The following is a 21,913-nucleotide window of genomic DNA, read 5'->3' on the forward strand; positions in this document are numbered from 1 at the left end:
AACGGGAGGATTTATAGTAAGATATTAATATATTTTTGTGGTCATTTCATACTGTAGGTTTCATCAAAGTACAAAATAAAAATGGATTTGTGTCCAGAAAGATCTTAGAATTTGTTTTGTTGATGCAGTTGAAATTTGATATCATATGTGCACATTTGTAATTTGGAGGGGAAAGCTTTTTCATTTGCCCAAAGTACTCTGGCACAGACAGACATGAACATATTTTAAATTCTGTGCTAAAATTATTGGTTCTTTACAGGTAAATATGTATTTGAATGCCTCAAAATAAATTTATCTTCAGAACCATAAGCAAGACAGGTTTTGTGGACAGAGGCCACATCTCTTAGTAAACCAATTAATACTGCTGGAAAATACAAGAAAACCTTTTCTTGCCTCTAGGAGTGTGTTTGAAATAAATCAGTTTTGCTGATTTTACTTTGCTTTTGAAATTTGTGTTTCTTGTTTGGGATTATTTGGCCTTACATCAGGAAATTTGCTTGATAACTTTCTTTAGCTGTTTCATTTTAGCACTGTTTATTGCTAGCTAGCTAAGCTTGGGTATCTCAGGCAGCAATCAGAAAGCAAACCTTCCTTGTAAAACTGAACCTTTCAGGGGGGTTCCCTTCTGGCCAGGTTATGATAGTAGGAAGGGCAAACTCTATCTGTGCCTGTGTATTTCTGCATTCACAGTGTATTCCAAATCCTCATTACAGTTCAATTAGTCTGGTTTTGAGCCTTTTAGATTTGGGATCACAGGATTAATGAAAAGAAAATGAGCGGGTAGCAATATCATTTCATATGGAGATAAGGAGAGACTGAGCATGAATGAGGATCTCAAGACTTCTGAATAAAGAATTTCCTCATTCTGTCAGTGAAGTTTTATGGGATATGGAGGAAGGATTATGGGAATATTCATGACCAGATCAAGAGGCATAATGAGTTGATGTATGAACCAGCTTATCTTTTAGGTAAACATGGGGCAAATGGGAAATAGAATAACCATTCATGGCTCCTAGGCCTGTGAATTTTACTGTTCTAAGATGGAAACAAGGGTTTAGTTACAGTTATTCTTCATTGATTTAATTTGATTTTTGATCAGTGTTTAACAGGTGCTGGAAGAATTGCTTATTTGTAACTTCAGGTCTGCATTAGAGCTAGCAAAGAGCACATTGTCTTTCTAGAATCCAGTGTAAGCAATATGTGTATTAAAACTTACACAGTACCTTGTAATAAGTGTAGCACTTTTGTTAAAGTCCCTTTTGTGACATGGGAGCATTGTATAAAAGAGCTTGGGTAGTTCAACCAGTTACAGAAGTAATTTGCTAGCAAGCTGGATGCTTTTAATCTGTGGTTTACTTATCCTTGGAAAAACACAGTGTCACAAGACATAGAGCAACAGGTCACTTTTTGTCTAGCCCAAAATTTACTTCTGCAGTAAGTATTCTTACCTGAAACCCAGATGCTTTTCTGTGTTTGGCATGCATTCCTCAAAACAGTAATTGTAATTTACAAGTACAAATTGTTACAAACACTGATAGCTTGATCTAAGTGTCAGTCAAAACCCTACAAATGTGGATACAGAGCTTGTGCATTTCACTTTTCCTAAAGCTGGGTAACATCTGATTCTTGAATTGTGGGAATGAATAGTTGTTCCACGTACATGGTGCTGATGAAACTGCACAGTTACACCAGAACTGCGGGGCCTGCACTTGCACTCCTCTGTTAGAATTCTCTCCAAGCACTTATATTTACTAGTTTATTAAGATGAGTGTTGTGTAAATGCATAACTGCCCTCAGCCTGTTTAAAAAGTGAACCAGTTCAGCAGACTGCTTCTCTGAGCTACAGAATGGACTTGCAGAAGTGTTACAGGTTGCCTGGGATCTGCTGCTGCAAAAGGCTTTACCATGGCTAAAAATACAGGACATAGCATGAATAATTGCAGCTATTTGGCACTCATTGTAGCTGTTCTTTTTTAAGAATAGCCAGCATATTATTTCAAAGTATTAAATTACCTCAAGACCTCATAATTACTACAGTTAAGTAATCATTTCAATTCAGTCCAAGTATAAAAACTAATAAAGTGCTCATAGTATGCAGTCAATTTTAGTATACATGTTCTCTAAGCAAACAGAGCTGATTCAGTATATTCTGGTGGAATACATATTTGCTATCCTGTTATTTTAATATGCCTTAATCAGAAAATTAGAATAGATTTGTTGGCACAAACCTTTTTTTTAAGGGTGAAATAATAATTACAGGGTTTTGCTGATGCTATTAATTTCCAGAGCTGGAATATTTCATTAGCAAGATGTTGAGAAAGGAAAATACTTGCATTTAATACTGATAAATCTGCCTGCTTTCACTGGGTCTAATGGCTTGATCAATACAAAGAACACACTCGGGAAAACATGTTGCAATTGGGAAAAAAGGTGCCGCAGAAAACCACTGAAGGCACAACATAAAAGAGATCTTCTGAGTGAGATCTCATTCCCAGTTATCACAGGTAACTGCTGCTCATTTTGGAGAGCAGGGTCCAGGATTAATAATTTCTAATCCCAGAATCATTATAAAATATTTGGGGTTGGAAGGGACAGTAGAGATCATTTTGTTCCAACTTCCCTGCCATGTTCAGTAGCACCTTTCAGGTTGGTCAAAGCACCATGCAGCATAGTGTGGTCAATGAATAAGTTATTTCTGTCCAAAATAGTAGAACATTATTTCAAAGGCTGATTTTGTAAACATTCTTTGAGCAACAGTATTGGAAGCTGAGCTAATTAAGTTAATTAATTAAGTTACCTGAATTAATGCCATAGAAATATTTTCTCTACACTAGAGGTTTATATACTGTCATGCAATGCCTGTTCTTTTTTTCATTTAAAATTACAGTAGTGAAAACAGTTTGCATGTGCTCAGTAAGGAGAAGTGATCATAGGACTACCTTTTCTTCCATTGATGGCTTTCAAGGTTTCTACTGAACTAAATCAGAGTTGTTTTTTTTTTAACCTGGTAAAAATCAGCTACTGCTGTTTCTTAATTGCCAAGGTACAGCTTTTGCCCTCACACTGACTGTAATGTTCATTTAATATCAAAGTACCTTAAAAGAAAAAAAAATCAGCTGAAATTCAATAAGATTCTTTGGTGTTTTCTCTAAGAGTTGAGTGTGATTCAGCTCCACTGTACTTCTGTTTGTAGATAAGCACCACTGGGGAGGGCATGCTGAAGTGTTGAAAGTGTCAGTGGTTTACCCTTCATCACCTCAGAGCTGCAAGATAAAGAGAGAAGCTCGAGGTTTCTTCATACTCATGCAGGCTATTTTCCATACTTTATTTCAAATACTTACTGAAATTCTCTATTTCTGTTAGAACAGGACTGCAGGGGTTTGCTGAGTTGTTGTTATTATTATTATTACTCTAGAATGGATTTTATGTTTATGTTTGGGTTTTATGTTTGTTTGTGGGGTTGTGGTTTTGTTAGATCAAACTTTCAGTTTCCGTATCTACGTTAGAGTTCTCTTTAGAGGTAATTTTTTTCCACTTTTGCTTACATATCCTATTTAAAGCTGATTGTTTTCTTTTTGTTTTGCTATTACTTCAGCTCAGCAAAGTTGATAACATATGGTATTGATAAAGAGAAGAAAAAATAAAAGTTTTTTTAAAAAAGCTCAAACCCTGTATCTCAGACAAGGGAACATATGGCTTTAATCCAATAGTATTTTTAGCTTGGAAAAAAATATTTGTCTGTGTTTATGCTCATCTAACTTATTTTTGTCTGTCCTATTGCTCTCCCCCCGTTCCTTCATATTTCTGAAGTGTGTGTTTTTCATGCCTATAATCACACACAGAAGGAGCTTCAAATGAGGATGTGGTGAGAGAGAAATCAGGAAATCTCACAGGCTTTGGATTCCAACTGTGTTCTAAATCTTGCTTCATAAGCAATTTAATAAATCAAATAGGTTATATGATGACAAGTGTTGTATGGAATTGAGAAAAGAGTGGAAAAATGCCTAAGTCCCTGGATTTTTTGCAGTCTATTTTGCCTTTTCATTCCTAATAACTATTTGTAGTTGTGGTCAAGTCTTGTTTTGGTAGGGAAGTAAACTCCCAGACTTAGTTTTTGTATAAAATGAGATTCTGCCCACATCCATCTGGTTACTACTGAAATGCAAGAAAACAAAATGCAAGTTTTAAACATTCTTAAGATTGTATCTGCCCTTTGGAGGAGGTGTCTTGAATACTGACGTGTTTCCCTGAAATTCTCTTGAGTGAAAGGGCATGAGCTTTCAACTTTATTTAGAATGATTAGTGGTGTTTGTTACACTTGCTGTGGAGAATGAGGACATTTGGTTAAAGAAGGGGCTAGTGGGCATTATTTAAAACCCGAGAGCTCCCTGCGTGTAACAAGTGTACAGTAGTTCTGCTGTGCATCATCTGATGGAAGTTTCAGGTTTTTGAAATACACTTCTAGTATTGGATTCCTTCAGGAAATTTTTGAATTATTAAATTAGCAAGATAATCATAAAATATATCTGTAGTTCTTTGAACAGGATAGGGTTTTCTTTTTTCTGATGCAGAAAAATGTTGTAAACCTCTGTAACTGAGAAACAAAAGGCTTGGGGTAATATTGATGACAGCATTAATTTTTGTTTGTGCTTGCATGTTTTGGTTAATGGTTTTTGTGTGGGTTTTCTTTTCTTTTGGTACCTGTCCTCAGGTTCTTAATAGTAATAAGTATTTGAACAGGGATCTTTTTATTTCCACCAGAAAAAGTTCGGGAAATCCAGGAGAAGCTTGAAGCCTTCATAGAAGCCCTCCATCAAGAAAAGTAGATTGTTCAAGTAGGTAATCATGTTTTGATCATAAAGAGATTGCTACAGTTATCTCTCTATAATTTCTCTATATCTCTGTATATTATTGCTCTATATAAAATTATCCATCTCATTTAAATGCATGTTTTCATACAGATTTTGTGAAAATTCCTATTTGTTCTGTTCTCTGGCTGCTGCTGCTTCTTGCTTCTAATCTGCAGAACAACACTTGCTGCTTTTACACTACAAGCAGATATGAAACTTAGTAAAAATACAGTTACTGACCAGTTACTTAAGTATTGTGAATCACTGTAGGCTACTTGATTACTTTCAGTTCAACATTTTTTTATTTGTATTACGAGAAGAAAGCATAACTAGCTGGAATCAAAATTAATGGAACACTTTTCTATGGAAGCATTTTGGTTCTTTTGTTTTCCTTAAAGACACTGTATATTGTTAGCAAAAATATTTGCGTGCAGGTAATTTCCAAATCTCATTTCTATTAATTCTCAAATCCACAAGCTCAAGTGCTGTCATACATTTGTACATATTTTAAAATAATTGTCATTCTGTTTCAACAGCAACTTTATGCAAGAATGCAATCTTCTCCAGGATACCTTGCACAAAGACTGAATTGAAATGGCTTTTGTGTCCCATTCTCTTTCCTGTCTTTTGGGGAGCATCCTGAAATGTTGAAGGAGAAAGAAAATAATGTCCCATGGGATTGAGAAGTTCAGTTAAAATCCACCTGCTCATTTAATTTTTGAAGCTACGGAAGAATCTGATTTGTGTATTAATGAGATCACTTGGGAGCTTGCTGAAGTTGTACATTTAAGTGTTTTTTTTTCCTGAAAGGGGAAAATAAGCTTGTTATTTTTAGTGTGTGTCTTGTATGGTAGAGCTGGATCAGATTCATAAAATTATTTTATCTGCTGTCATTTTCTTGCCTGCAGATGATGCTGGGAGTTTGACATAACATTTTGGTATTTGTATGGACATCAAAATGCCCTTCTAAGTAATGCCATTTGTATCTGTTATGCTCTGTGCTGAAGCATTTGCTGATCACTGTGGTACAGATTGAAAAGCATTGTATTGACATCCTGAGAGGAAGTGGTGGATTTTGTTAAACTCCTGAACTATTGAGAGATGTCAGCCAAGCAATTCTTGTAGTTCTTTCACCTGAAAGCACAGACTGCTATTCAATGACACCTTAAAAGGTTTAGGCTCAGGAAATAATGTCAGCAGCTGGTCCTTTTACCTGTTCTTTCCTTATATATGTTGTTACTCTTGAACGTCAGCCGATTACATTTCATTTCTGGGATTGCACAGACTCAGATTTCCTTGTTAACTCCTCCCTTCACCTTAGGTACAGAGTAACCTGATGGAAAAGGTGTGAAATGTAAAAAGAATGTACAATTCCAACTTCTCCAACTTCCTAACTAAAACAAAAAGGAAAAATGTTATTAATTTAATTTTTACTAATAGCTACTGTAAGACCAAAATCACTTATCTAAGAATGTTATGCACAAGGTCCTTCCACACCCACTTGATGTCTGTCATTCAGTAAAATTAGTAAGGCACTGAAAACTGCCTTTCTGTTTTGCCATAGAAATGTTACTTCAGACAAATTTAAGCATGATATAAGCTCTCTATCATAGGTGCCTGGTGGTTAATCACCACCACATTTCTCTGCCCACACTTTGCCACGAATGATCTGGATACACTTCTGAATACTTGTGTGGAAGAAGGTGCTCGGCCTGAAACAGTTTGTGTTGCAGTTGTCTGATTATGTACATTGAAAAACTGACCTGGATTTATTTGCCCTTTGGAAAAGGCAATTGATTTTGATATGTAGAAATTAAAAGAGAGGAATCTGAATGCTTTCCAACAGATATTCTTTTGGTTTGCTCTGAGAGGAAACAATACAAAGTTTGGAAAGATGTTCCCCAAATGTTTGGACATAAAAGATTCAGCCATGTGGACAAAAAACCTAACATAAAGCTTAAAATTATGTTGAAAGGGTGATCTAACTGAATGTTTGGAGATTTTCTGTTTAAAATTAATTCCTGAAAATGAGTGTTTAAGAACCGAAAAATGAAAAAATGGCTTTTGTCATGACCATCCTCTGAAGATAACTTCAGAAATGTAAGTTTGCCTAACTTTGAAGGCAGACACCTTTGTGTATAGCAAGTGAAAGAAGTCTGTACTTTGTAAAAAAAACCAAACGAAGAAACAAACAAAAACTTTTGCATTTACCTAGAGATCACTGTTTGAAACTTCTGTGTAATGTAAATGTTGCAAAATATTGCATCCAGTGGCCCAACATTCATTTCTTTTAGTGTGATGTTCCTATGGGTTTAGTTCCAACTTCTCTGTGCTGCTCATCTAAGACTTAGCATGATGTAGTCCATGGAAACTAGGTATTTATTGAATAAAAATGTAACTGAAGGAATAATAAAATGTGGGTTTTGAACACGGTGTTATTGCACCTAACTAAGAAGTCGCTTTGACCTTATTTTTCTAGTTTGTTAAGTTGTGAACAAGGGTACATTAATGATATCAATATGTGTTAGTGATATCAAAATGTCTGATTGAGAAGAGCTGGGTCAGCACCAGGTCAGCAGGTACTGTACCTACTTTTATCTTTATTATATAATTGTACCATTTATGTAATACATTTAGACAAAGATCTTATATCAAGCAGCATAATAAGGATTTGCTGAATATTACAACAGTATTGAGAAAATACTTTACAGAAAACACAATTATTTAAACTGCCTGAAATTCATGTGGCTCTGAATAAGGGTATGTTATTTCAAACTGGTTTGCACAAGTTCATGATATTTTTCTGTATTTCGTAGGCTACCTTCAGATTCTGGAAACAGCAGTTCATTTTAAGGAGCAATGACTAATCTGAAATGTCTGTATCTTTCTAAGTTTAGGGAGGAGAATCACCAAATGTAAATATTGTTGTTGTTCCATAAATGGATATTTCATTCCAAAGCATGTTCATTACTATTATGTAGATATGCTAAGCTATTTTTTTTTTTAATCAAATGAACCATTTATGAGCCACAGTTTAAATACTAATGGCCAAGAGGTATTCTGACACTTTTTCGTAAAAAAAAGATACAAATAATGTCTTTTCAAATGTCAGGAATTACCCCTCAGTGGCTACAAGTAACCTCATCCTAAATTATCAGACTATCAGAGAAATAAAATATTTTTGAAATGTTTAGAAGTGTAAAAAGCAAACATAGAGGGTGAATACATCAATGAAATTCTTAGTTATTTCACATGCACTGGTGTGTGCTCTTTCACTATCAAAGCCACATGAATCTGGTTCTTTGCAGAGAATATTTTTGAACATAAACTGAGTTATGATGTAGTTCCAAGGCTAAAGTTTTAGTGAATTTTCATGTATCTTAACGTAGCTTAGTAATTCTTAGCAATTGTATTTAAAAAGATGCAAGAAATTTCGTAATTTGAAATGTAGAAATATGGAGATTTCTAAACCTGACCCAGGACTCCTTGAGTCAGCTAGAGCTCTTTGGGATTTGGTACTGGAGAGCTCTGTGGGATGTGTCACGGGAGATACTGCTGTATGAACTGTCTGCAGATACCTCTGTGTTCTTGCAGAGTTGCAGCATGAGATGTTTTTTGACTGTTTGGAATGTATTTCTGGGTCCTGAGGTGCTTTAGGGAAGTCTTCCAGCAATGCTTCCTTGCACAGATGGGATGTACAGTGGTAAAGTTTACTCACATTCTGGGAATACCCTCACAAGAACTTAACATTAATGGCTATCTGAAGAAACTTACCATCTTGGTGAATTACCATATCCAAGGAACCTTTTTAAATGTCAGTCTAAAGTTCTTGGATCCTGTTGTATTTTTTAATTAGTCCAGTAATCCATCTTCCCTTGCAGTAATCTTTATAGACCATGATCAATCACTTGCTAGTTTTTATTCAGTAAGATAAATTAAATGCATTATAAAACCCTTGCAAGATAGGTAGGTTAGGACAACTCCTGTTAGGATAACTCCTAAAGCTGTAGTGTCACACGTGCTATGAGTTCTAGATGGCTGCTATCACAGAGCTTTAACAGCATATAGCTGTTGCCAGGAATTTTTTAGTATAAATTCTATATAGAAAGGATGGGAAGAAGCTGAAATGGTACAGAGATTGTAATGGTTGTGTATACTGTGGTGCTGGTATGGAAAACCCATGCATAGTTCTGTGTATACAAATCTTGCTTGTATCTGCCATCACCTCAGTGCTTCGGCACATCAGGAGGTGAAATTATCCAGGCTGTTTTTCTGTAAGAAGTGCTGAAAGGCAGAGACATTATTTTAGTTTTGACTAGTAGTGATTGAGGAAGGAGTTCTGAAAGTACTGGTGAGACAGTCGTAGAGCCAACCTCACAAATTGTTCCAGAAACATTTCTGAAATTGACTGAAGTTTCTTGGGACTGGCTTTAGGTGCTGTTCAAGTGCCAGTTCCAGAAATATTTCTAGTCCTATCTGCTGAAAAGTAGTTCATTGCACATAGCTGCAAACGCTTTTGTGTTTGTGTTGCAGAGCACTGATAGAAAACTGTTTATTTGCTGCTCTTGGAAGTCTGTAGGCTCCAAGAGGACTTCCAGAGCAGTGGTAGTTTCCCAATATGACTTTAAAACAGCTTTCTATACTATCCTTGGTAGTGACAAGCAGCAAAGTGAGCTTTGTTCAGGTTTTTCACCCAAAGGACAGCAACAAACTTTTTGAAGGTTAGTCAATATGGTGCAATAACACCTTGCCTTACACCATTACTAATATAGGGGAAGATGTGAAGTTTGAATTAAAAGGGTCTTCTATAATAAGTTTTAGAATAGAAACCTGAGTGTTACATCCATTTTAGAGACCTTTTCAGGAAACACCTGACTAACTAAGTGAGCATTACTAGACAGGACTGGCAGCTGCCACATCCTTAGAACTGCAAAGGACAAACATGTTTGTGTTCTATTACTACCAACCTTACAATTTGGAAATGACAGAAGCTTTACCTTGGACTGAATCTTCACGTTCATGTTTCATAAAGGATCATCTCTTACAGACTGCTGGAAAACAGTAAATTGCACAACAAAAGCCTCTTTAGATCTAGATATTATTTCACTACAGAAATCATAACTGAAAACCATTTTCATTTCTGTTTCAAGCAAATGCCCTCTCTGTGCCAGCCTCATGAAATAAGTATGAAGGTAACAGTATGCCCCCTATATTTAGGAACATTGGAAGCAGTGTTTGCCTCATGTCCACAAGCCAATTGCCTGTAGCTTTTGATGTTTAGAGATGGAACATTCATTGCAGCCTTTTTTACAATGAGTCTGTTCTGGTTCATGTGAAAATCAACATCCTTTTTTGTGTTGCTGCCTGACAGGATGCTACAATACTATTAGCATTTGCAAAGGGTTTGCTCTGTCTAATAGTGCAACCCCCAGATCACAGGCTGCTCAGTTTGTGTTTCTCTATTATGTGAAAGACACAAAGAAGCTGAAGGCTGGCAAAGGCCTGTCAAATCTTGTAATGTAGCGAGCGACCCCAGAGCTTCATTCTGCTTTATATCATTCCTTGTTCCCCATCCCACCCCTCTCCTTGAATGGGCTCTGAGGTAGGTAAATGAATTCAGTGGTATGGTAGGCGGATGATTCCTTTCTGACCTTGTTCCTGTACCATTTGTTTCCAGGCTTGTTGGAGGGAAAAGGACATATCTGAACCTTTTGTTTCAAATAATTTTCTCGCAGGTTGGGGAGTTAATGCAGACCTTGTCTGAACTCACCCGAGCGGAAAGTGCTCTGGGTACAAGCCTTGACACGCTTGGTCCCTTGGAGTTGCCAGATTAAAGGAGAAGGCAATGAATTGGAATTCTTTCACATTTGGCATTGCTTAAACACCTGGACACCTTTTTTTTTCCCCCAGTATGCACGTGTTTATATCCTCTGTCGTGCCTTGGAACATCTGTCTTAAGAGCAGTCAAGAAGCAAACAAAGAATGACCTTTGAACAGCCCAGTGTTATGTGTTTCAGTTGGGCAGGAGGTGAGGCTGAGGCAAAAGCTGACTACAGCACACACCAAACACCAGTGGCTTTCAAAGGAGTATTTCAGACTGATGTCTGAAATTAGCACAGCACTACTTGAAGAGAGTCAGATTTGTTTTAGGGATTGATCTTGGATCATGTCTTTGATGGTAAGGAAGGCAAAGCTTTCCTGCATGCCAGGACTGAATCTTGGGAGCAATGACACTTTTTACACCAGAGTTGTCTGAGCTCCGCATCCTTGAAGATATTTTGTAGAAAGAAGACCAGAGGAATGTGACCAGTAGCAAAACATGCGGTGTGAATACCACTACAGCTGTCCTGCAGAGTCATAGATTTGCCCTCTGCACTGTTGGTGCCATGAGGTTTGGAGGACTGTTCATACCTCCTGGGTAATGGATTCCAAAGGTCTTGAACAGAGCACAAATTGTAGAATCATAGTTTCTGCTGAGTTGGAAGGGACCCACAAGGATCATTGCAGTACAGCTTCTGGCCCTGCAAAAACAGTGCTCTCTCCAAGTGTTCACTGTACACAGAAAGTTTGCCGTGCCTGAAGTGTCCAGTTCAAGTCTCCCTCTGCCTCATAAAGCTGGTGAAAGGCCTTTTATCATTTGAGCCCATCACTTTGTGGTGCAGGTATCCTTCCTAAAGGCTCCACAAGCCAAAACAGACATTGGGACAAATCTGTAAGAACATCAGGCCTCAGAGTTGATACCAAAGCACAAAGGGGATGAATGAGGATGGTCATACCCCATGTTGCCTTAAAAAATGTAGATACTAATGATTTTCTGTTGGTAGACGTAGCTTGAAAGTGCAAGCATAAGGGATGTTACCTATCACATTGATGCTTATGCATATTCACATATTTTCTGCATACAGTTATATATAATAATGATGTGTTATGGAGTAAGTAGTATTAAGCTTGAAAAGCAAACTTCCACATCCTGCACAGATTTGTGGCATCCCCAAAACAAACTCTGCTCATGCTTCCTTTGTGGTTCCTCTGCTGTGTTTGTATATCTCAGGGGGATGAAGAGTTCATCGAACAGTTGTAATCTCAAACCCACCTAAACTGAAAGTTATTTGCATGTGCAAACTATTTTGTAATTTGGGACTAATTATGGACTAAATTTTTTATCCAAATTGATAAAAGCTTTTCTGCCCCACTTCCTGGATTCCTTGCTAAAATACTTAATGCTTTCACAAGATTCCCGTATTGCAAATGTATAGTTTTTTGTAGGCCTTCCTTACTATCTCTTGTCTTATAAGCAAGACCAGCAGGAATATTATCTGTATAAGGCCCTTCAAGAATACATAATTTAGAATAACTAATTTACCAGGAAGACAGTGTTATCCCTTTTGTTCCTATTGTAACTCTGCTCTCACCAATGGTCAGAAAATTAGTTTTTATCTGGAAGTTCTGCTCAATTAGATCTTTTTGCAAGAAAGCATTTTTTAAGCTATTAAAAGTTTCTTTTATGATCCAAGACTTGTTACCACTGGAAACTATTGCTATAAGGAGAATAAGATCTTCCCTTTTAAAACGTCCTTTTTTCTCTCCTGTCAGTTTATGTCAGTCCCTTCAGCTGGGGGAAATAACATATCCCTTGTCAGAAAAAGAAAATCATTTTCCACTGCCTAGTGCCTGAAAATTGGAATTCCATAAAGTTAATGGAAGTACAGCTAGCCATAGGTTATCTGGTGAGGTTCATTTCTGGACTCTGCTTTGTTGGATGTTTTTGCACACCCTGTTTGCTTTCCCTGCCAGCACAACCTCCTTCCCTGTACTTTTCTCCCTATGGGCATGAAAATTACACCCTCACCAGGTGACATTCCCTGGCCTGTGAGGTGCTGAATGTCAGATCAGATGCTTGCAATAATCTCTCTTGAAAATATATGGTAAAGTTTCCCTGTCTACTACTGCTCATGTCCCTTTTCAGTTTTATTTTTAATGCCTTGGTTTTAGCTACAAGCATGTATCACATTTTATAAATATACCTGTATCTCAACATTTATATTACATATGCGTAATTGTGGGAGAAAAAACCGTGCTGAGTGCCTCAGAAATCGTGACTTGCTGACTGATCTCTGCCTAGCCCAAACCAGAATTTATCTAATCCAGTCTGAAAGATGAATGCCACTAGTAGATGAGTAACAGAGAAGAAACACTGGAGAGTGGTTCATGGCAAGAGGCTGTTTTCATATGGAAACAAGGGAATATTATAGCACTTGCTGAAGCTTAGAGCAACTCCCAGATCCTCACTGAAATCAAGCTCTGTGATGAAAAGGCCTGTAGCCTGTTGGGCCAAGAGATGGGGATTATGAGAATATTCATGACTCCTGAGAATCAGCAGGTGAGACCTAATGCACACTATTGCCCCTCACCCCTTTCCCCAGCTCATCCTTTTGGTAAACAGTACATAAAGGCTGAGTTCCCAGAGTGACTGAACTCAGTTCCTGATCCTTTTTTTTCTCCTCTTTTTTTCACCTCCATTCTTTATAAAAAAGATTGCAGTGGTTTTGCCACTTGTCCCAAGCAGAAGCACGGAATCTCCTTTTCATTTCTAAAAAGCAACTGTGTGGCCAAACCAGAAGTCTTGTGACATTACTTAAGAAAGCAGAATGGTATCTTAGCATCCAAGGCCTCTTTTAAAACTTAGTGAAAAGCCTTTCTGAGAGCTTGGATAAGCTGGAGAGGAATCTCTGTGACATATGTGCATTGTCTTAGAAAAGCATGGGTTGGAGCCAACTGTGGGCCTCTGCCTTTAATATACTGGGTATTTGTCATGCTTGTTTTGGTGTGCTTGCTAGTCAGTAAACACCCTGGTGTAGAGTCCATGAGTTGGAAGAAGCTGCAGTATGGGATTGATGCAGGACGCTGTTCCAGGCCAGTGAGTGGCAGGGGATGCTCTGAGGAAGGGAGATTCCTTGGGCAAGATTGGCAGAAGTATTTTGCCAGCTTGTCTCCAATGCAGCACAAGGGCATATTGTACAGCAGACTGCATCAATCAAGGTTTTGTAAAATTGTCTCACTGTGATGTAGGTGGAGAGGGATTCTCACAAATGCTGATCCTGTCCTGATTCTGACAGCTTTTACCTGCAGGCATGAAGCTGCATGCTCAGCTCGGTGGGGTAGGGATGATTGTCAGGTCTTTAGCTGAAGTCTAAGTGTTGTCATCCCTTTGAAGCCTGAAACAGTGCCTGCAGTAAACTGAGGAGACCATGCTAGATCTTTGCTCCGACTAAGTGTTGTTGCTTGCTTTTTCTCTGCAGGAATGTGTCAGCCCATTCTGCTGGTTGTGACTCTCTTGTACAAGGATTGCAGCTATAGATTGGTGATTTGGCAGTGGGAGGTGTTGCAGTGAATGCAAGCACAGGACATTTATGCTGCTGTCAGCCTCAGGCCTGTGCCACTTTTCCAGGACTGGGGGAAACTGGAGTACTAATCCTCCCTATATGTTCGCTGGTATATGAGAAGGGCAGGCACTTTTCCAGGCCCATCAGCCTTCCCAGCACAGATAGATAGTCAGCTCAAGCCTTTCTGGCTGTGCTGAAGCAGGTGATTGCAGAATAATGGTTTGGTAAAAATGTACCCTCATGCCAACATTTGCTGTAGCCTGATGCTTGCAGGACATCTGTCCATGAAGCCAGAGTGATTATTCTGCATTAAGACAAAGGTGACATCTTTTTAAAGGTTTTTAGCCTTTCCAGGAAGGATGGCTACATAATTTTAAATCCCTCTTGGAATTTCAGTCTGCAGAAGCTGTAGTGCCTGGCTCTGACAAAACTGTTGTTACAAACTTGCTTTCAAAGAGTCTTAGCATAAGGGTGTTTGTCTGTTGTGTCCCTGTGACAGCATCCAAACAATACTTCAACAGTTCTTTCTGTTAATCTGAATGTAACTAATAGCACTTAATTCTATGGCTGGAATTTGGTCCCCAACAATTGAAACTGAACTGCTGCCTGCTCAATATAGTTTTTCTAGTAACTGATGCATCTAGGTCAACAAACTGACAGGCATTGCTCATTTTACTGCTTGGCAAATATTGAACTAAAGTCTTCAGCACTGTAACACTGTTGACAATTGCAGGATAAAAGCATTGTCCTCCTTTGTTACCATGAAGTGCATCTTCACGTCTGATTCTGGCATAACACACTCGGTAAACAACACGGGATGTTGTGCTCTGGAGTCCCAAGTGTTTGCTCTGACTATATAAGCTTACTGCCTGCTCTCTAAAACCAAACATCTGTCTCTGCCATGGTTACTTCAAACTGATATTGAAACAATCCACTCTCTTCCTGAAAACACTGGAGGATGACAGCATGACTGCTGTTGGAGGAGCTCTTTTCTCTTTTTGAAAGCTATCTGTACCACCCTCTCTTATTATCTTGCAGGTCTACATTGAGGAGCCCAGACTAGGCTTCAAGAGTCTGAGAAATAATTCTTGACAGAAAAATATCACTCTGGATTGGTACAATTAGGACTAATCCCACTGGAAAGGAAATGCTGTCTTGCAAGTCCACTGGCAATTCTTTCTTTTCCAGGAGAGCATGTTAGAGACAAAAGACTAATCAGACAAAATGCAGCTGAAAAAATTCCATCACAAGCATCCTGTTACCTGAGCTGAGCACTGCTCCTTGCCTCTTCCTTCTCCTTTCCAAAATCAAACCTCCCCCTGACTACTGTGAAGGCCCAGGGTCATTTGTGTCCCAGCACCCACAGCATCAATCCAAGGCCTCTCCCCCTGCTTTGCCACATCTGGGGTTCACTCCTGTCCTGCTGAGAGTGACCCTGTGGATCAGACTGGAGCCATTCAGCTGGTGTGATCCAGTGGGATGTGCCCCATAACAATGCTGTCATTCACAATGCTTTTCTCCCCTGCTACCTTTGGTCTTTTTTCCACATATACAGCTTTGTTATTTGTTTCATATTTAGGTCAAGGGTGAAGATTGAACCCGATCTGCCCTTCCTTTGCTTCACATCTTGGTGAACTAGGTCACTTTGACCTAGTTTGTTTTGCATGTAAAGTGCATGGAATCTTTATTTAGACCAGTTTGTAAGCTATACTGGTAACCTGTATCACGCTGAACAGGTTTGAACAGTGCACACGTGTAGTAACAATATTACATATGAAACATTGGCCCAAACGGTGACTGGAGGTGAATCTGCAAGAAAGAGCATTTACAGCCATTTGGATCCTGCTGCTCTAGACTGATGCCCACAGTCACAGCAGTATTAAAAAATTAATCCACAGCTTTTTATATCCTTGATGGAGACACAGATAGCGACAGCATATGCTGTTTGTTGCCTTTTTGTTTTGAACTACTGGTGCTTCCTTTTCCTTTCTGCCTCAGGAAAAAAACCAACAGCTTTGCCTTTGAGTTAATGCTGTCACATGCTAAAAAGAAATTTAAGGCCCTAGAAAAAAAGAAAGAGGCAAGCATGGATTTCAGTACCAGGTGCTGAGACAAGACAAGTCCTGTGACCATTCTGCATTTCAGACTCATCTTGGGTCACTCAGAGCTGAAGGGAATGAGAGATGGGATTGTGATTGTGCTCCCAGCAAAAGGGAGAGACAAAGCTGCACGCTTCAGGAAAATGCCACCGCAATTCTTCCCATATTAGTTCAGAGGTTCGTTGCTCATGAGGCTGGAAGCTTTTGTGGCTGATGTCAAGTGACTGCTTTTGGGTATGATTCACCTATTGTCTATAAGGCTCCTTTTACCAGAAAGCAGCTGGTGAAGCCTCTATTTCCCTTAAACAAAACTGTCTTGAACTTTCAGGGGAAAACAAGGCCTTCACTGTGCTGCCTTGACTGAAATCCCAGCCAGGAGGGAGAAGTCAGACCTGTTTCTTGCTTTTGCAAAAGCAAGTACTTTTTTTTTTTTTTCCCAGCAATAGCTGTGAAGTAGACAAAGGAAGCAGCCATCAGCCCTATGAGAGAGATGAGCCTGACCATCCCATAAAGCTGCAGCATCTTTGTGTCACCTGCAAGTGTGGATGGCAGAAGTGGCTGCTGTTCTGGCTGAGCCAGCCAAAGCCTGATACAGCAGAGACTGATTTCCCAGCTGCTACCCAGTTCTGGTGTCTGAGTCTTCCACAGGTTTAAAGCTCATTTTTATACAATACACTCAGCTCATGTGATTTTGCCTTTTAGATGGCATTCATCTATGTGCACTCTGTGCTAGAAATGAGACAACTACACTTGCAGAGCCTGATTTCCCTTCTGGAGGAAGCAGCTCCCAGAAAGGCTCAGCCAGAGCCTGGGGGCTGTTTGGGTGAAGGGAGCAGAGGGGAAAAGGACAGCCAGGCACTTCAGTAAAGACAGCAGTGAGTTCACGTGGGAAGGGGAATGGCAGCCTTCTGATGAATAAGCTGGATTCTGTGTGAGGCAGCATCTTCCAGCTTCCCTCGCAGCAGGAGCTCATCAGGCCAAATACAGCTGGCAGCACTCTCCACCCTGCTGAGGCTGTGGAGATGGACTCATGACATGGAACAAACTCCCATTCCTCTACAGATGGAAGCTGGCTCTGTATTAAACAAAGGCAAGAACATTTTATATTGCCATTTAAAATACTTGTCTATTTCTTTCACAGGTTTGGTTGTGCCTGCCTTGAAAACTGAATTTATGTGTATGACAGCCTGGGAGTTCCTTATGGACTGGTGCCAGTTTATTTACTCTGCTCCTGCAGAAACTGTTGTCTTCAAATACATTCTTCAAAATTATCTTAACCCCAAAAAGGCAAATTTTAGTTAAGAAGATATTTGAGAACTAGACTTCTAATAAATGTGAAGTCCAGTTCCTAAGTAAAGAAGCTCCAGATTCTCAGCCTTTTTAGTCTATATTCAACAGCAATAAAGAAATCAACTGGAACCAACCAACCAGAAGAAGAGATTTTATTGTGAACACTTACATGTTGGTAATGATTCTTTCAGCCACTGATAATCAGAATCTGTAATAGAAAAGAGCCAAGCAGCCTTTAAGTAGCCTCCGTCAACTCCACCTCAGAAAAAGTGGAAATATGCATAGTCAGAGTGTACAGTAAGCATTGAGCTTGGAACTTTTGGCTGCACTGATTTTTACCTGCACAGTTGATTTTAGGATGAAAATAATTCCTGAATAAGACTTAGAAATCCCTGAGTAAGACCTTTTATCTCTCAAAATGTTAATTCACGTATTGCAGGAGATTTTTCCCAGAATTTGTCAGGTTCATTGTGCCTGATAATTTTAGAATAAATGCTAATGTGAAAATTGCATTCTGGTTTAAGGAAATACTTGAACAAAGGCTTCACTGTGACCTGAACTGAGCATTTCCTGGAGTTTACTAACACCTGATCGTAACATTTTCAGGAACACTACTCAAACTCAGCCAACTACACCTCCATGCCAACATTTAGGGAGAAAGGGGTTAGCATGGAGCAGAGGAGCTGCCTTGGGCAGACAAACCTGCAGAGAGAAGAGAATGGGCAGGGTATGCCACACTGCACACTCACACAGGGCTACTCCAGGCTCAACAAAGCCCTGGAAGAAACTATTGTGCTTTAATTGTGCAAACCCACGTGGCTGATGAGAAGTACAAGGCTGGCTTTTTTGCTTGTTAGAATTCTTAAACTAGTGCTTTGCTACAGCCTTTTTCTCTGGAAATGCCTCATGGCTGAAATATGCTGTGCCTGAAATCCCCACGTTCCAAGTCCTTCTGGAAATAGCTTTCCTGTATGTAGGGCTTAATTTGTAGCCAAGAGACAAAAGGAACACCTTGAAATCACATCAAATTAGATGACAGAGGACTGATAGGGTGTGCAAAGAATAAGTCTAAACCTTTCAGGAGAACTATGGCATAAATTCCCAAGAAAGCAAGTACATCCTTTTGTTTTCAGGAATTTTGCCAGTGTTCCAGTTTTCAGGTCCCCCAGAATGCCATTCCTGTTAGTTATGCTTTGCTCAGTCATCACTGGGACAGTGATGTGAACTTTGCTTCCAATTACTCTAATGAGAAACAAGGGCAGAACTGCCTCAGAAAAGATTGTCCCAGTCAAACACCCCCATGCAAAATTGAGGGCTTTAGGTGATAATGAAGACAGCAGGGTTAAGGAGAGGTGTAATGCTTCAGGTAAACATTTTCAAGATAAGACCATTTCATTTATAATAAGCTGAAAACAGACCTGTTAGGTCCAAGATGCAGAGGTAAGGTGAGTTGTTTGCTTGGCCCGATGTCCTGGTCTGGGACTGGATCTTGGTTTTGTGTCTGTGTGGCCCTATCTGGCTGGTTGCCATCCCTTGTGGGATAGGCCTTGCAGTGAGCATTCCCAAAGGTTCATGAGGTCTTCAGTGCAGTCAAAAAATCCTTTCTTGGAGCTAATGATTCCCCAAAGTCCCACCCTGGTCATCTGGGGGTGACTGGCAGCTCAGCCCCTTTCATCTTTGACTTTTTTAACCCAACTTGCAGGGTCTGGCAGAACTTTAGATCACTTTGCTTCTCGTTTGGCATTAGCCCACTTGAAGTAGGAAAGTTTATGCCTGGAAGCAGTTGGTTGAGATCTGAAAGTAGAAAATATTAATTCCAGGCATGGAGAGCTTTTAAAAGAGCAGGAATTTCATGGAAATAAAACTGTGTAGTCTATTAAGTTCCTCTCATGGACTTTTATGAGGACAATTATTAATATTGTTGAAAACTATACTCATGAAACGTGTTAATGGGAATTGTGCTGGCTGCTGCCAGAAAAATCTGCAAGCTTTACAGCTCATTTGGAGACAGAAATATTCAGCAAAGTAGCCTACAGGGTGCAAAGGTTCGCGTGGTGCCGGCTTAGGCCAACTTAACATACGCCCTCTGTAGCCCTGGTATTGTCCAAAACCTAATGCCCATAATGAAAGAGAGGAAAATTGGACCCCAAGTGGCAAGGATTGTAAGCCCTTGGAATTCTCCTAATCAGAGATATTCAGCTATTTTTGGTTCATAATGTTTAGTCAAATAGCAACAATGATTTTTCTTCTTTTTTTCAACTCAGCTGCACGGTGTGTTGGAGGGGGTCTCCATGGCCTGTGACCTTGCCTTTATCTGTCAGTCTGTCACCACTGGTCTTCAAAGTGCAGCTTAAAGGATCTGAGGCTTCTGTGTGGCCTTGATGTGATCTGCTTTCCTGGTAAAGTTTTTCATTAGCGGGTGCTTTTTTAAGCTGGTTGGAACTTGCTTTGCTTGCTCTGTGGGATGTTAGTGGCTTGGGGGCTCTCCTGACCCCCACAACCAGGTTTAATAACCCTGCACGGCCTGTATGTGCAAGCATTGTGTGTATGGTGGATGCTGCTTCTGCACAGTGGATGCTGCTTCCTGCCTCATTGATCAGGCTCCTTCTTTTCTCCTCCTGCCTCTGAAATCTCCATCAAAGGCTCTCAAAACAAGAAATATTTTTTGAAGTACAGTTGGTTAGATACAGTAACTGAGCAACAAGCCCATCCATCTGCACAGTGCTTACCCACCTGCTAAGGGCACTGCCCTTCATCCAGCCCAGATCCTTACTGCTGCTGTGCCAGCCACGCATTTCTTTCCCTCTGAATCTTAGGGAGAGAAGGTACCTAACAAAAGAGAAGTCCTGCTGCATCAGAGCACTGGTCTGGGTAGTCCAGTATCCTGTCTCCAACTTGAGCCAGCAGCACATGCCTGGGGTAGAGTGAAAAACAGGACAAGTGTGCACGATACTCCTGGTTAGGAGCCTGTTGAGCCAGAGCTGTTGTCTTTGTGCTCAATATAACTTAACAAAGGACAAAAAATATTCTGGGGACATGTGGTTCACTTGTGTGATCCCTGCATTTGGGTGGGTTTTTGTGGACACCTGGATGCAATTATTGATGATGCTAAAAGACTTGTCTCGGTCACCAAAGGAAGATTATTTATACATCCATGGCTGGAGCAAAGGTGTTGGGTGACCCTGTGCAAAATGAAGGGCTGAGTGTGAAACAACTTTGCCATGGCTGTGGCTGGCTCTGAGTGGCACTGACCTGTCACTGCCATGGGAGGGGGCTGACTGGCTCCTCTCAGAGGAACAGGGTGTTCTTGCAAAGATGCCTTCTCACGGCAGCACAGCCAGCCCTGAGCGTTTTGCCCATCAATAAACAGGTGGGGCAGCAGCACTGATCAGCCGGTGCCCTTGCTCAGCAGGTTCTGCAGACATTTGACTTCAGCTTCTCTGCTTAGGCTGCATTTGGTCTCAGCCAGCTGGGGACCCATGGAGCACTTCTGGAGAAGTCCAGACTGGTCACTGAGCACTGGTGTGGGGAGATGCAGCCCCTGCCTGTGCAGGCTGGGCTCCTTTATTGCAGAGCTGGCCATCGAAATGCAGCAGCTCTGCTCCCCCACTTCCAGCAGGAGGGTCTGACAAACACCAAATCCAAGAGATGGGAAGAAGGATTCCTCCAAAATGTTTGGCTTGCTGTAGTGCAGTCTGTAAGGGGCAGGCCAGAGCAATTACCAGCGTGCACAAGATGCCTGCTATGTTGCTTGGAGTGTTTTTCTTTACTACGTGTCAATACAAACCTAGAGCCATTTTTCAGAGTTTGCCAATGGCTATAATTGAAAAGGCATGAATTGCCCTCAAGAGATTCCCCACTGCTCTGCATTATTATCTGCTGGATGGCAGCTCTATAGGCCATGTATCATTTTTTTCAAATAACCAGTTAATTACTAAATAAAACAACCTAGCTTTCAAGCTGATTAGCCTAGATTAATGACCAGCAGCATGTTTCACTCTCCTCAACAATTTATCATGGAAAAGAACTATGTCTTTAATGATTTAGGTACCTGGTCTATTGAGGCTTGCTCCAATCTGTACAGCCTCCAATTTGATTTAATTGCTCTTCTTAGTTTGTGACCTGGAAAAAACCAAGTGACAGCTCCCATTAGTGAAGCCCAGCTTGCAACTTGCTTACAGTGTTACAAAGGCTCACTGGGTGTCTTTCTCTGCTGACTTCATTAAGAAGATATATAGAGGTCAAGTGTCACTTTGGCACAGAACAAGTACTATGCCGTTTATCAGCTGAA

General features: G+C 40.0%; 1 protein-coding gene and 1 long non-coding RNA gene across 8 annotated transcripts in view; both read left to right on the forward strand.

Annotated features, from left to right (window-relative positions):
* Nucleotides 1-18,132, forward strand: part of OPA1 (OPA1 mitochondrial dynamin like GTPase) — a 60,995-nt gene extending 42,863 nt beyond the window's left edge. For 6 of the 7 annotated variants that reach the window (XM_064385694.1, XM_064385697.1, XM_064385699.1 and 3 more), the window contains 2 exons: nucleotides 4,762-4,835; nucleotides 5,387-7,305. In XM_064385694.1, coding sequence (XP_064241764.1) covers nucleotides 4,762-4,826 — 65 coding nt within the window. In that variant the 3' untranslated portion in view covers nucleotides 4,827-4,835; nucleotides 5,387-7,305. Of the gene's footprint in view, nucleotides 1-4,761; nucleotides 4,836-5,386; nucleotides 7,306-17,473 lie in introns of those variants that run through there. The other variant, XM_064385693.1, reaches the window with a different exon arrangement.
* Nucleotides 18,133-18,416: 284 nt separating this feature from the next.
* Nucleotides 18,417-21,913, forward strand: part of LOC135278413 (uncharacterized) — a 35,082-nt gene continuing 31,585 nt past the window's right edge. The window contains exon 1 of the long non-coding RNA XR_010345922.1: nucleotides 18,417-20,021. This is a non-coding gene — a long non-coding RNA (uncharacterized LOC135278413). The remainder of the gene's footprint in view (nucleotides 20,022-21,913) is intronic.

The sequence above is a fragment of the Passer domesticus genome, chromosome 11 (assembly GCF_036417665.1).
Source record: "Passer domesticus isolate bPasDom1 chromosome 11, bPasDom1.hap1, whole genome shotgun sequence".
Classification (NCBI taxonomy): domain Eukaryota; kingdom Metazoa; phylum Chordata; class Aves; order Passeriformes; family Passeridae; genus Passer; species Passer domesticus.